Below are 14,017 nucleotides of genomic sequence, written 5' to 3' on the forward strand. Positions count from 1 at the left end.
GCCCCCAAATCCTCCAATTCACAACCCTCAGTCCTCCTGGTTCCCCCTGGGTACCTGGCCTCCAGACCCCCTGTTGGTCCCCATGGCTCCCCTAGCCCCTAGTTTCTCCAATCCCCCAATCCCCTGTCTCCCCTGCTCCCCCGGTCCCCCTCTTCCCCTGCCTCCCCACTCTTCCAGGCCCCCAGGCCCCCCAGGCCCCCGGACTCCAGTCCCTCTGGTCCTCCAGCTCCCCAAGCTCCAAATCCCTCCAACATCCCTGGTCCCCAGTCCCCCAGTCCCCCTGGCTCCCCCTGGTCCCTGTAGCTCTCCCTGGAGTTGACCTGGCATGTTACAGTTGGGACCAGCAGGAACCAGTTCCCTATGGTTGTGTTCAAGGGTGACCAGTCACCTTCAGTTGCACTTGAGGTTGAACGGTCCCACCTACACTTGCACTTGGGGTTGGCCAGTTACGCTGAGCCTGTGTTCAGCATTGGCTGGTCACCTCTGCTATGCTCAGGGTTGACCAGTCATGCTGTGGCTATACTTGGTGGTGACCAGTCCTGCTTTGGCTGTAATGGGTGTTGATGACTCATCTACAGCTGAGTTCAGGGGTGACCACTTATGCCATGGCTGTGGTTGGAAGTGATCTGTCCTGCTAGGGCTGTGTTTGGTGTTGACCAGTTACATACAGCTGTTATCAGGGGTGACCAGTCACACCTCAGCTGTGCTTGGCAGTGAGCAGTCCTGTTACTGCTGTGTTTGGGTTGACCATTTACCTACAACTGTTCTCAGACATGACCAGTTGCACCACAGCTGTGTTTGGCATTGACCAGTCCTGCTATAGTGGAGAGTGGGGTTGACCTGGCATGTTACATAGGGGACAAATCCCCTATGGCTTTGTTTAAGGGTGACCAGTCACTTTCAGCTGCACTTAGGGTTAATAATAATAATAATGTTGGTATTTGTTAAGCACTTACTATGTGCTGAGCACTGTTCTAAGCGCTGGGGTAGACACAGGGGAATCAGGTTGTCCCACGTGGGGCTCATTAATCCCCATTTTACAGATGAGGGAACTGAGGCCCAGAGAAGTGAAGTGACTTGCCCACAGTCACACAGCTGACAAGTGGCAGAGCTGGGATTCGAACTCATGAGCCCTGACTCCAAAGCCCATGCTCTTTCCACTGAGCCATGCTGCTTCTCTAGCTAATCTAAAGCTCTAGCTAAAGCTAAAGTGGGTTGACTAGTGGGTTCTAGTAAAGTGGGTTCTCTAGCTAAAGTGGGTTGACTAATCCCACTTATGGCTGTGCTCAGGGTTGACCAGTCATGCTTTGGCTACTCTTGGTTGTGACCAACCCCTCTTACAGTTGCAGTCGGCAGTGAGCATTCATGGAGAAGCATTGTAGCTGGAGAAGCAGCATGGCTTAGTGGAAAGGGCACGGGTTTGGGAGTCAGAGGATGTGGGTTCTAATCCTGGCTCTGCCACTTGTCTGCTGTGTGACCTTGGGCAAACCACTTAACTTCTCTGTGCCTCAGTTACCTCATCTGTAAAATGAGGATTAAGACTGTGAGCCCCATGTGGGACAACCTGATTGCCTTGTATCTACCCCAGCGTTTAGAACAGTGCTTGGCACATAGTAAGTGCTTAACAAATACCACCACCATCATCATCTTGATGTTTCGATGGGTGGGGTGATGGGGATGATGTCTCAGCTGGGACCTGCTGTGGTCTCCCTCCCACAGCCTGCTTTCCTCCTGACTGAGTTGGCACACTGTGCCCTTCTTGGAGGAGGGAGGGGGTGAGCTGGAGAAATGAGCTCTCTTTTTTTCAATGGTATTTGTAAAGTGCTTACTATGTGCCAGACACTGTTCTAAGCACTGAGGCCAACTCCAGAGGCATGGAATGAGGTAGCCATCCCGACCTCAATGCGGGTTCCCAGGCATGAGGTGTTCCAAGATCCAGTATGCGGTTGACTCCAGCCCAAGCAACGGCCTCCTAAACTTGGGAGCCCCACGTGGGACAGAGACAGGATCTGATCACTCTTCCTCATATCTCTTTCTAGACTCTAAGCTACTTGTGAGCAGGGAATGTGTCTGCTTATTGTAATAGCGTACTTTCCTAAGCACTTAGTACAGTGCTTTGCACTCATTAAGCCCTCAGTAAATATGATTGAATGAATGAATGCCTCAGTGCAAAGCACAGTGCTTGGCATATAGAAGGGTTGTTTGCCGCAGCAGCCAGTGGCCACCTCCTTAGGCAAGGAGCCAAGGGAGATCCCAAGGTGGGTGACCCTGGACACCCCTGCTTCAGAGTACAACCTGCCCATGTGCCTGGCATGCTCAGAGTCCTCTCTAATAATAATGTTGCTATTTGTTAAGCGCTTACTATGTGCAGAGCACTGTTCTAAGTGCTGGGGTAGACACAGGGGAATCAAGTTGTCCCACGTGGGGCTCACAGTCTTCATCCCCATTTTACAGATGTGGGAACTGAGGCCCAGAGAAGTGAAGTGACTTGCCCACAGTCACACAGCTGACAAGTGGCAGAGCTGGGATTCAAACTCATGACCTCTGACTCCAAAACCCGTGCTCTTTCCACTGAGCCACGCTGCTTCTCTACTGACAACCCCCACCTTCATACATTCTCACTTCACACAGGGAGGCCTCCTTCTCCCTCCCCAGACATCCGAAGACAGTGAGCACCCACTGTGGCGAGAGTGCAGTGTGGGAGGGGGCCCATATAGGTCCTGGAGAATAGGTGATCTGATCTCATCCCCAGAATCCACTTTGGGACACTTTCCCAAGATCCCAGAGAAGGCTCCCTGAGAAAGTTTTGCTGGATAAAAACCCAGGCAAATTCTATGTTCCAAAGAACATGAGTTCTCCAGCAAGGTGTTGAGCAGGCCAAAGTGTCTGGAAAATTGCTCACATCTCGAGAGCCGCTGTAACCACCAGAGAGAGCAGCTGAGTAAGAGAAGTGGAGTTCTGAAGAGGGGAAGTCAGGGCTGGGAGGAGGGAGGAGGAGGGCAGAGTGGGAAGGGGAGGGAGGAGAGTGGAAGTAGAAGAAATGGGGAGAGAGGAAAGAGAGGAGGGAAATGGATTGATTAATAAAAATCATCATCATAATTGTAGTACTTAATAAACACTTACTATGTGCTAGGCATTATATTAAGCCTTGGTGTAGATACAAGATAATTGAGTTGGCCACAATCCCTGTTCTACCTAGGGCTCACAGTCTCAATACCCATTTTACAGATGAGGTAACTGAGAAGTGAAGCGACTTGCCCAAGGTCACAGAGCAGACAAGTGGCAGAGCCGGGATTAGAACTCAGGTCCTCTAACTCCCAGATGCGTGCTCTAGGAAGGAGGCCTGGGAGGAGAGAGGAGAGAGGAAAGGGGACTGGGAGGAGGTAGGAAAGAGGAGGGAGGAAAGAGGAGGGAGAAAAAAGGAGGGAGGAGAGAGGAGGGAGGAAGGGAAGGTGGGGCCCCGCTAGGACAACCAACCAACCAACCAACCAACCAACCAACCAACCAACCAACCAACCAATCAACCACCGACCACCAACCGGCTCAAAAAGAGGGCTCGCCTTGCACACAAGTTTTCCATGTGACAAAGTAGCATCTTTATTGACTTTTACAGAGTGCAGGGAGAAATCCTTAAACCGCGGCCATCGAGAACATCCTCGCGCTCCGGGAATCTTTGCGAACACGAGCTGCCCGGCTGGACCTGCAGTTTCCACGTAGGTTAGCACCGTTATGTCTGCCCTTTACATGTTCCGATTGAGCGGGCGGAACCAGCGACGCCAAGAAAGGACAAAAGCACCTTTGGAAATGGAACCGAATCCGAGAGTGAAAGAAAGCAGCTGTTTGAGCTGGGATCAGGAGCTTCGATTCTGACACGAGCCTGCCTTCGTCCGCTACTGACCGGAAGGCCCCACCGGCTTACTCCAGAGCAGCGGTGGAATTCAGACCGTTTTCTCCGCTCGACTTTGAGTCTGGGGGCCGGCTTGTTCAATCCATCCCAGTTTCTGTCCAAGGTGAGGTAGTTGAAACGGGGAAAAAAAACCTTCCTGTTACCCCGCATTACCATCGAGGTGAGAAAGGTGATCTCTTCGGGGCTCTGCAAACGGCCTAGCGCTCAAAGAATGGAACACAGGGTTGTTGGAAGAGTGTTGACGTTTATTATAGCACCACTGAGACATTGTGAAGATGGAACTGGTAAAAAAATAGAGCAAAAAAGCATCTGCATCGTATTTCGTGTGAGAGCGAAACAAGACTGATCCCTTTAGGTCGAATGATGTGTTTTCCAGAAATTTTGGCAATAAATAACTGGAAGGTGTCGGTCACCTGAACTGGCGGATGAGACCAGAACAGAGGAGCACAGATGGAGGTGAATTTCTTGGCTGGGGATTCAGAGAGAGCCGTTCCCTTCGTTTACAAGAAGCAGACGGGGCCAATGTCCACACCGAACTCCTGGTCGGGGCCCCCGATGTCAAAGGGTGCGATGTCCACCACGGGCAGCCTCATGGCCTTGCGCGTCCGATACTCGAAGACGGTCTTCCCCCACTCCCCGGTGTGTTTCTGTAGGAAAATAGAGATTGTTGCCTCTGCTGCTGCCGGGACCTCACTGGAGGAAACAATTCCTGGCAGCTCCCAGACCAGGGCATCAAAATAGCACCATCGCCCTCTGGGTGGTGCCAGGCCAGAGCTGCGGGGGAGTGGGGCTCAAAGGAAGGGACTTTCCCTGGGTCACCCTCCTCCCCGATTGCCCGTCGGGTTTTTAGTGCCTATTTACTACCCCACAGATCATCTCCCTCGGTCCCATGGCCCCATGGCTGGGAAATGTTTCCTTTTACCACATATTGTTGTCAGGTGTTGGGGCGGGGGAGGCAGCCACTGTGTACAGGGTAGTACCTGCCTTTAGCCCAACCCTGAATTTCCAGGTTGACCGTAAATGGGTGGATCATCAGGATGAGGAGAGGCAGGCTGAAGGGAGGCGGGACAGGGAACGCAGGGGCCCATCTACCCCCTAAGCCCCACATAATGAGGAAGTTCAATAGCTGGAGGTCAAGGCGGAATTAGAAAACTCCAATCCCAACTCTAACTCCCACCCCAACCCCATCCCAAACCCCAACCCCATCCATAACCCCAGCCCGATCTTGAACTCTCACCCCACCTCTAGCTCCCACTCCATCCCATCCCTCACCCCAACCCAAACCCTAATTCTAACCCTACCCCTAACTCCCTCCCCAGCCAAATCCCTAACCCCAACTCCAACCCCAACACCAACTCTAACTCCAACACCCAATCCCATCCCTCATCCCAACCACAATTCCAGTTTGATCCACTCCCACCCCACCCCACCCCACCCCACCCCACCCCACCCAAAGTCAACTCCAATATCCGAAGGCCACTTTTGGCTTCCTGCCCAGTGATTTCCTAGCTTCTCCTTTTGAGATAGTTTTTGCTGTGAGCCCCGGGGCTCTCCATCAGTTGGGGGTAACCTACACCCCTGGGGATCAGGTACTTACAGTGCAACCATCCTCCAGAACGTTGTAAGTGAGCTTCCCTTCGGCCCGGAATTCTCCATCGTTCGAGTTCATCAGTTTCAGAGCCTTCTTGACGTTGCCGCTGTCCTGGTCCATGTAGGCGATGCTGTTCTTGCAGTGATATGTGATGTTCTGGGATGCCCGGCTGGAAAGGAGCCTCAGGAATGCCATCTGGACCTCAGTCACGTCTTCAGGAAGCTCGGGATTGCCGTAGCTGAACTGTGGGAGTGGTCACAGGTGACATAGCCAAGACTTTCAGTCCTCAAGGCTCAGTCTCATGGCGTTTCATCAGATTCTACGCCATGGACTGCCCGGCCTCTCCGTGGACATGGGGTGGCCATTGCTTCCATTGCCACGGAAGTGTTTTTGTGGTGGCATAATATGCTGTCAGATGGGAGGCTGGCATCAGAACTGGAGGGGCACTGCCCCTGGTGAGGCCCAGTAATGGCTTGATAGATACCACCACCACAGTAGCACCAGCATAATAGCCCCTCCCCACCCCTTCTCCCTTCCCCCAACTAACACTTGTTCCACCAGCAGCAGCACCACCAGCACCACCAGCATCAACTCCACTATCATCACCACAACCAGCACCAACTTCCCCACCAGGACCACTATCATCAGCACCAGGCCTCTCAGGATTGAAACACTGGTGTCCCAGCTGTAATAGTGGTGGGTCTGACCCAGCTAGGCTCCTACAGGGCCCAGAGAGTATTTAGGGTCAGGGGAAAGGAAAGGGTTTCCCTATCACCTGGAAGCCGCCATCCATGGACTCTCCGAACCAAACGTGTTTCTTTTCCGCACTGGGGTTGGTCCACCAGTTCTTGTTGGGGACTCTGGCAGGGCTGGGGCTCACACAGGTCTCCCCGGTCTCCATGTTGCAGTACACCTTGATGGCATCCATCTTGCAGCCTTGGTTCGGGTCAATCCAGTACTCTCCTGGAGAAAGCCAACAACACATGCAGTGTCTACAGTCCCATAGGGATTTCGCTTACTCCAGTGTCTACATGGCCAGGTGGGCATCTCACTGTCTCCCATGTTGACCTGGTCCCAGGGGAACCTCAAGGGCTGTGGTACCTACATGGCCCCTTGCAAAATTTGTTGCCTCCAACATCTACATTACTTTCCCAAGTGCTTCGCACAGTGCTCTGCACACATTAAGGACTCAAAAAATATGATTGACTGACCGACTATGGGAACCTTGCTGTCTCTGGCATGTACCCAGCCACAGGAGAACTCTGCTGCCTCCGGTGTCTACACAGCTCCTTGGGAAACTCACTGTCTCCAACGTCTACTTGGCCCTGTGGGATCCTCACTTTCCCTGGTGTCTACGTACCCCATGAGAACCTTGTTGCCTCCAGCGTCTACACAACCTCAAGGGAACCTCATTGGCTCTAGCATCTACTTGGCCCAGTAGGAACCAGGCTCTTTCCAGCCCCTATATGGTCATGTGGGACCTCACTGGCTCCAACATCTACCCTGCCCTGAGGGAATCTCTTTGGATATGTGGTTGTATGGCCCCATGGGAAGCTCGAGCTGGCAGGACCGTGACTCTCCTGGCCGCTGAACTCCAGGGTGTCCCCACACCTTTGCCAGCGGTGCCCAGGGTGCCCGGGGTGCCCAGGGTGCCTGCATGCCCCATACCGCTCTTGAGGTCAGAATGGCAGAACTTCAGGTCTCGGCAGTTGCGGGCAGGATTCTTTCGGGACCCGTCTGGGCTGATGATGCCTTCTATCTGCCCGCTGACCGATTTCAGGGAAGACAGGATCTCCTCAGTGTTCACTTTGGCGTCAACCGCCTCGTCTCCATAGTAGGGGGATGCTTTCTCTCCGCCACCTAAGAAGGCTGCCCCACCGCCGCCATTGCCGCAGCAAGGCCCAGGAGCTCCTGGTGGGCCTGGGGGGCCTGGGTTTCCTGGGTGGCCGGGGGAGCCCTGGAGAAAGGGAGACACTCAGCCCTGGATCCCAGGACCTCTCCCCCGCCCGGGCCACCCAGGACAGACCACTGACGGGGTGACTCATTATTTCCCTGAGCTAAGAGATCCAGTGAGACCACCTGAATGTTCCAATGACATACGTGGCCTTCCCAAAGCCATTCCAATGCCCCCTTTCCACTGTCCTCCGCAAGCTTGTTATGGGCCGGCAATGTGCCTGTTTATTGTTATATCATATTATTCCAAGCACCAAGTACAGTGCCTTGCACACAGTAAACGCTCAATAAATATGACTTGAATGAATGAATAGAACTGGGGTTTCTGCCTCCAGACAGGCACCACTTCCTCCCTCTCATTACTAAGCTGATTCCATGGGATGCTGACCCTGTCTTCCATTTCCTAGCAAGTTTGGGACCAGCTGGGCTTTGGTCTCTCTCTTCAAGTCCTTGTGGGTCTTCCAGGATGTTGGAAAAAACTGGTTCCAATCCAGACTTTTAAACTAGGTGGGGCTGCACAAAAGCAAGTCAGATTGCTAAGGTCATGTCCATGTAAATGGTGCCACGTTTACCTCTGATCCTCTTTCACCTCTGTTCCCACGGGGGCCGGGTGGACCAATGGGGCCAGGATGTCCGCTCACGCCATCTTTTCCAGGGGGACCATGAGGACCAAGGGGACCCTACGGCAAGGTGAAAATAACCATTACGAGCCACGGCCTTGTCCATGCTGCCGCCCAGTGAGAGATGTTCATGTTAAGGAACAGATCCTGACAGGCTCAGTGGTTCCTCAGAGGTCTCGCAGGGCAGGACTGCTGCATCTCGGTTCCAAACCCCTACAAACCTGCCCCACTACGGGAATGTCCGACCTGCCCCTTACCCTTGGGCCCGAGGGTCCCGGGCTGCCGACGGCTCCTTGTTGGCCAGCTTGACCCTGGGGAAAGAGGAAGGAAAGCAAGGAGCATCAGGAAAGTTTGGTCAGTTCCCGAAATAACAGTTGAGAGAAGCAGGCTGCCCCTGCAGGCCTGGGTTGGGGCCACACAAAATGGGAAGCTGGAGAGGGGTTCTCCCTCCGTTTCTTCATCACTGCAGACTGAAGTCCTTTGTCAAACCCCCGATGGTAGTCAGAGGGGTGGCGCTGGCCTATAAAGGCCAGTGCTTTTAGAAGCAATGTAGCCTAGCTGATAGAACATGGGCCTGGGAGTCAGAAGGACCTGGGTTCTAATTCTGGCTCCACCACTTGCCTGCTCTGTGACCTTGGGTAAGCATTTTCTCTTCTCTGGGCCTCAGTTATCTCATCTGTCAAATGGGAATTAAGACTGTGAGCCCCATGTGGAACAGGGACTGTATTCAACTTAATTAGCTGGTATCTATTCCCGCACCTAGTCAATGCTCAACAAATACCATAAAAGAAAAAAATGCTGAAGCCCATTATAACTTTCCCTTCGTCCAAGAATAATTCGATGACAATTACTCATTCACCAGAAGAGCCCACGTCTGAGCGAGGCGGTGTATTCTTTCTTTCAGGATCTTGTCCTGGATGGAAGTTCTCTAACCCAGAATTCCGCCTCTATCAGAGGCATCAGAATGCTTGTAGGAATCATGTCCTGGCTGCCCTCATAAATACCTACCCTTATGGCTACACATGGACCATCTAACAGCCCTGACTCTCCCTTCTCCATCCCTGAATTTCTCCCCGTGACCCAGTAGGGACTATCCAACTTCCCTGATTTTCCCCTATCCATCCCTGACTCTCCCTCAGTGGCCATTTTGGACCATCCAAAACCGATGACTCTCCCCTCTCCAACCCTGACTTTCTCCCAGCAACCCTGCATGGACCATCCAAGACCCCTGATTTTCCCCTGTCCATTCCTGACTCTCCCTCAGAGACTTATGAATTTATCCACACTTGTCTTTAACCTACTGATATTTTTTCACCTGCAGGACTTCCAGTGAGCATGAACTCCACAGCTTTGCCACCCACTGGTAAAGTAGTTTCCCTTCATCTGGAATCTCACAGCATCCTCACACTCTACACTAATGCATACAGCAGGGAGCTGGGTTTGGGGCAGCCAGTGAGCTCTGGGGGATTTGGCTTGCCTGGCTCACCCTGGCACCCATAATGAGGTGCTTCCTTGTCTGAGCCACCTTTACCGGAAAATGTCAGTGATCTGCCAGTCATTCAGGTGGCCTGTGGCCTCATCCGTGGTCTCCACTATTTCTGAGGACGGTCCACCTCTGCCTGTCCAAGGGGAGGCACAGCCCACATCCGGTGCTCACTCCGAGCCCGCATGCTGGATCCCCCCAAATGCGTGGAATGATCTTCCCTCCCCAGATGGCCCCAGTACTCACCGGGGAGCCGGGGGCTCCAGGGTTTCCGGGGAAGCCTCGGTGACCCTTCATGCCATTAGCACCACGCTCACCAGTTTCTCCTTTGTCTCCACGAGCTCCTTGAAGACCCTGGAAAACCACATTAAGAAAATCACGGTTTCTCCTCGACATGGACCCCATCAGTGACACAGAATGTCCTCCTCCCTCCATCCTCCAGGCTCTACCGGTGACACAGAACACTCCCCCCACCAGGGTGAGACCCCACCAGAACACCCATCCTGACTGGGATGAGAAACCACCCCAGACACCCCCGGGGACCCCCACACTCCGGTTTGAGAGGTCACTTACAGGAGCTCCTCGTATGCCAGCAGGACCAGGTGGGCCAGAGGGACCAGCAGGACCCTGGGGAGGAACAGACAGCATCTCTCTTCATCCACATGTTCCCACTGAGGTCCTTTGGAGCGGAGAGTGAGCTTCCCCAAGGCTGCGCCACCTCTCACCCCCGCAACTCTTCTATTTTACTTCAAGGGCTTAGAATGGGGCTCTGCATCCAGTACAGTGCTCTGCACTGAAGAGGCATCCAGTACAGCTCTGGGCATATGAAACAGTGCTCTGCTTTGAGAATGGACCACTCAGTCAATCAACCCATGGTAGTTATTGAGCCTTTACTGTGCGCAGAGCACTTAAGTATTAAATGCTTAAGAAAGTATAATACAGTGGGTAGGTGCAACTCTTGACTGCAAGGACTTTGCAGGCTTTAGGGAAGCAGATGTTAAAATAGATTACAGAAAAGAGGAAATAGTAGAGTATAAGGATGTGCATTTAAGTGATGTGCGGGTGAGGAAGGTGTCAAAGTACTGAGTGCTGATGGTGTGATGTAGGAATCAAAGTGCTGAAGGAGAACACAGCTAAGTGCATAACCAATGCAGAGGGGGAGGTGCACAGGGAAAATGAGGGCATAGTCAGAGAAGACCTCTGGAGGAGATGTGATTTTAGCAGGGCTTTGAGGGTAGGGTGAGCAGTGGTCTGTAGAATATGAAGGGGGGAAGGAGTTCCAAGCCTGAGGGAGTTTGTGCGTCAAGAGATGGGGATAGATGAGCTCAAAGTACAAGAGAGGATCAAAGTACAAGAGAGTCAGGTACAGCTCTGAGCACTCAGTACAATCCTCTACACTGAAGAGGTACCCAGTACAGTACTGAACACACAGAGCAGTCCTCTGAACTGAGGAGGCCCACACTACAGTGCTCTGCACCAAGGAGATAACCAATATGGCTCTGGGCACATGGTACAGTGGTCAGCACTGAGGAGGCTTCCAGCACAGTGCTGTGCACACAGACTGTACTCTGCATTGAGGGAGTGCCCAGTACAGTTGTGTGCACAAAGTACAACGTTTTGAACTAAGGAGGTGCCCAGTTTAGTGCTGTACACACAGTAGAGCTCAACAAATGTTTCCGATTAGTGCCCACAGCCTTGACAAAGGCTTGCTGTGGAGGGGTGGGCCTGCTCTGTGGAACACAAACATGAGTCAAAATAAGTGGACTCAGCCTTCCCTCTAAGTCCCTGCTGCCAGGGCTGAGTTCTAGTTGTGGCCTGACCTCTGACCTCTAGGCTGAGTTACTTATGTGACCCATGAGTGGTGGTGGGTCAGCTATCATAAAAAACCTCTAGCTTGGGTGATTAGATTTGGTCTTATCTTGGGTAAGATTTGGGTTTAAATGAAAAATTAAAGAATTGGTAAAAGCAAGGTTTCCTCTAACTGTTTTTCCTGATTCCCCCAGGCTGGGAGAACCGTGCAGCTCTGTCCCCACTCCCCACAATGACCCAAAGTGAGTCAGGGCTCCCTTGCCAGTCACTCCCATTGGCAGCGGGATCTGGAGTCATCCCATTCCCAAGAACAGCAGGGAGAGCATGGCAGTTCTGGGTTTTTGAATTGGCAGAGCTGGGGTCAGAGCAGGGGATGGAGCTGGGAACGCAGAACAGGGGACTCAGAGTGGGAGGTGGAATGGGGGATGGAGCGGGGGGATGAGGAGGGGTGGGAGGAAGGAGCCAAGCTTGAGAAGGACAGGGGGATGAAGAAGGATGGAGGATGGAGTTGGGGCAGAGAGGGAAGCAGAGTTGGGGATGGATGGGGGTAGAGAGGAGCCTAAGAGAAGTAGCATGGGGGCAAACAATTTTTCCCAAAACCCCAGTGGAAAGGGACTGTTGTCCGAGAGGTGAGGCCAGGGTAGGGAAGAGGAGGGGGAAGGGAGCCACTGGCCTTGTAGGGACCCTCAGAGAGGTGGACGAGTCCCCATTTGTACTCACTGATTCTCCTCTCTCTCCGGACTTTCCAGCTGGACCTACGGGACCCTGGGGGCCAGGGTGGCCAGGAGAACCAGGAGCACCTGGAGAGCCATTTTCACCACGATCTCCCTGTGGGCAGGAGGGCAACAGGAAGGGTGAGCCAGGAGGGATGGGTGGCTCCTTTCTGGCCTCACCACCCCCCCTCCCGGCCAATCCGTCACCTCTCAGAGTGCTCAGAGACCCACCTTGCCACCTGGGGATCCATCCCGGCCTGGCTGACCGTCCGATCCAGGATTTCCCTGTGCAAAGGAGAGAGTTGGGTGCTCCCAGGCTGCACAGCCAAAGGAGCACAGCCAGCACAAGTGAGTAGTAGGTGTCTAGTCTTTGGGACATGTTTGGAAGAACTGGGAGAATCCCGGCCTCCCTCCGTATCCTTTCCTTCCCAAGTCCTCTTCCTGTCTCAAGAGGATCCCTTTCTCCTCCCTGGCTGCTTCAGGAGGTTGACCTGGAAAAGCCTTCTGAAGATCATACTTCTCCCCCAACTCCATAGCTGGCGCTCCCACTTCCCCAGAGTGGGCTGAGCCTGGATCTTTGCCTGGTAAAGATCTAATCCAGAGTTGGCCAAAGCATGTGCTCACATGGTCAAGAAAACTCGGGGATCATGTTGGCCTGGTTCAGTCTGGCTCAGCTCGGTAAGGACCGGCTTGGACCGGCTCAGCCTGCTTCAGTCTGGGCCGGTTCGATCTGGCCGGGCTTGGTCAGGACTTACATCTCTGCCAGGTTCTCCAGCAGTTCCACTCAGACCAACGGGGCCAGGTGGGCCAACAGGGCCGCGTTCCCCTGGGGAGCCATTTACTCCTGGTTTCCCATCTTCTCCCTGTGGAAAATAGGATAACCGTTTTTTTCTGGCATTTTTCATGAGAGGATCTGCTCCTTCCCTCCACTCACCTCCAGCAGAGCCCCCCTGCCTCACTGCCCTCTTCCTCTATGCCCAGCACCAGGAATGGCTCGAACTCAAAGAAGCCAATCCCTTGCCTTCAGGCCAATCCTGACCTGTTTCTCCCTTGGCCCCTTCAACCACCATTTTGAATGCCCAGCCCATTGCTTCTGTTCACTTGGCAACTGGGCTTTTGAGTTCACAGTCAGGCATGCATAAATTACTCTGCGGACAACCCCAGCATGGCCGAGTGTTTCAGGGGTCTGAAATCTCAGGTCATTCAGGTCATTGGGAAGCAGCGTGGCTCAGTGGAAAGAGCCTGGGCTTGGGAGTCAGAGGTCATGGGTTAGAAGCCTGGCTCTGCCGCTTGCTAGCTGTGTGACTTTGGGCAAGTCACACAGGTATCTGTGCCTCAGATACCTCATCTGTAAAATGGGGATTAAAACTGTGAGCCCCACGTGGGACAATCTGATCACCCTGTATCCCCCCAGTGCTTAGAACAGTGCTTTGCACATAGTAAGCGCTTAACAAATACCACCATTATTATTATTATTATTATTCAGGCCCTCTATTGGCAGGGGTTGGGGGGAAAGAGGGGAGACAAGCCAGAAGCAAAGATCCTGTAAAAGTAAGGTGCTTTCCCTAAAAGGTTTGAGTCCAATCAGCTGGGCCAGCACAGTGGGAGAACCACTGGACCAGCGTCATGATCCTGGCCTCAGGCAAATGGTGGGACTGATTGACCAGAATGAACACAGTGACAGCTACATGGGATCAGAGTGTCAGAGGGTGGCACTGGGAGCTACCGCAGTGTGGGTGTGCATGGTGGGGAGTGAGTGGACTCCCTGGAGAGCCCAGACAAGGGGAAAGGCCAACAGTGCTCTCCTTCTCTGCCTTCCTCCTCCTTCTCCGCTCTCCCCCTCCTCCTCCTCCTCCTCGCTGCTCCTCCTCCTCTTGGGCAAAAGGTCTGTATAGTAACCCACAGAGCCAGCTGGGAAAGAGCTTGGGAGATGGATCATTG

General features: G+C 53.3%; 1 protein-coding gene across 1 annotated transcript in view; it reads right to left on the reverse strand.

Annotated features, from left to right (window-relative positions):
* Window positions 1-3,572: 3,572 nt before the first annotated feature.
* COL3A1 (collagen type III alpha 1 chain) overlaps window positions 3,573-14,017 on the reverse strand; it is a 63,452-nt gene continuing 53,007 nt past the window's right edge. The window contains exons 41-51 of the mRNA XM_029069102.2: window positions 12,832-12,939; window positions 12,308-12,361; window positions 12,084-12,191; window positions 10,128-10,181; window positions 9,801-9,908; window positions 8,329-8,382; window positions 8,024-8,131; window positions 7,167-7,455; window positions 6,274-6,461; window positions 5,505-5,741; window positions 3,573-4,554 (exon numbers count right to left, since the gene is read on the reverse strand). Of these exons, the coding sequence (XP_028924935.1) occupies window positions 4,408-4,554; window positions 5,505-5,741; window positions 6,274-6,461; window positions 7,167-7,455; window positions 8,024-8,131; window positions 8,329-8,382; window positions 9,801-9,908; window positions 10,128-10,181; window positions 12,084-12,191; window positions 12,308-12,361; window positions 12,832-12,939 (1,455 nt within the window). The 3' untranslated portion in view covers window positions 3,573-4,407. The remainder of the gene's footprint in view (window positions 4,555-5,504; window positions 5,742-6,273; window positions 6,462-7,166; window positions 7,456-8,023; window positions 8,132-8,328; window positions 8,383-9,800; window positions 9,909-10,127; window positions 10,182-12,083; window positions 12,192-12,307; window positions 12,362-12,831; window positions 12,940-14,017) is intronic.

The sequence above is a fragment of the Ornithorhynchus anatinus genome, chromosome 7 (assembly GCF_004115215.2).
Source record: "Ornithorhynchus anatinus isolate Pmale09 chromosome 7, mOrnAna1.pri.v4, whole genome shotgun sequence".
NCBI lineage: Eukaryota > Metazoa > Chordata > Mammalia > Monotremata > Ornithorhynchidae > Ornithorhynchus > Ornithorhynchus anatinus.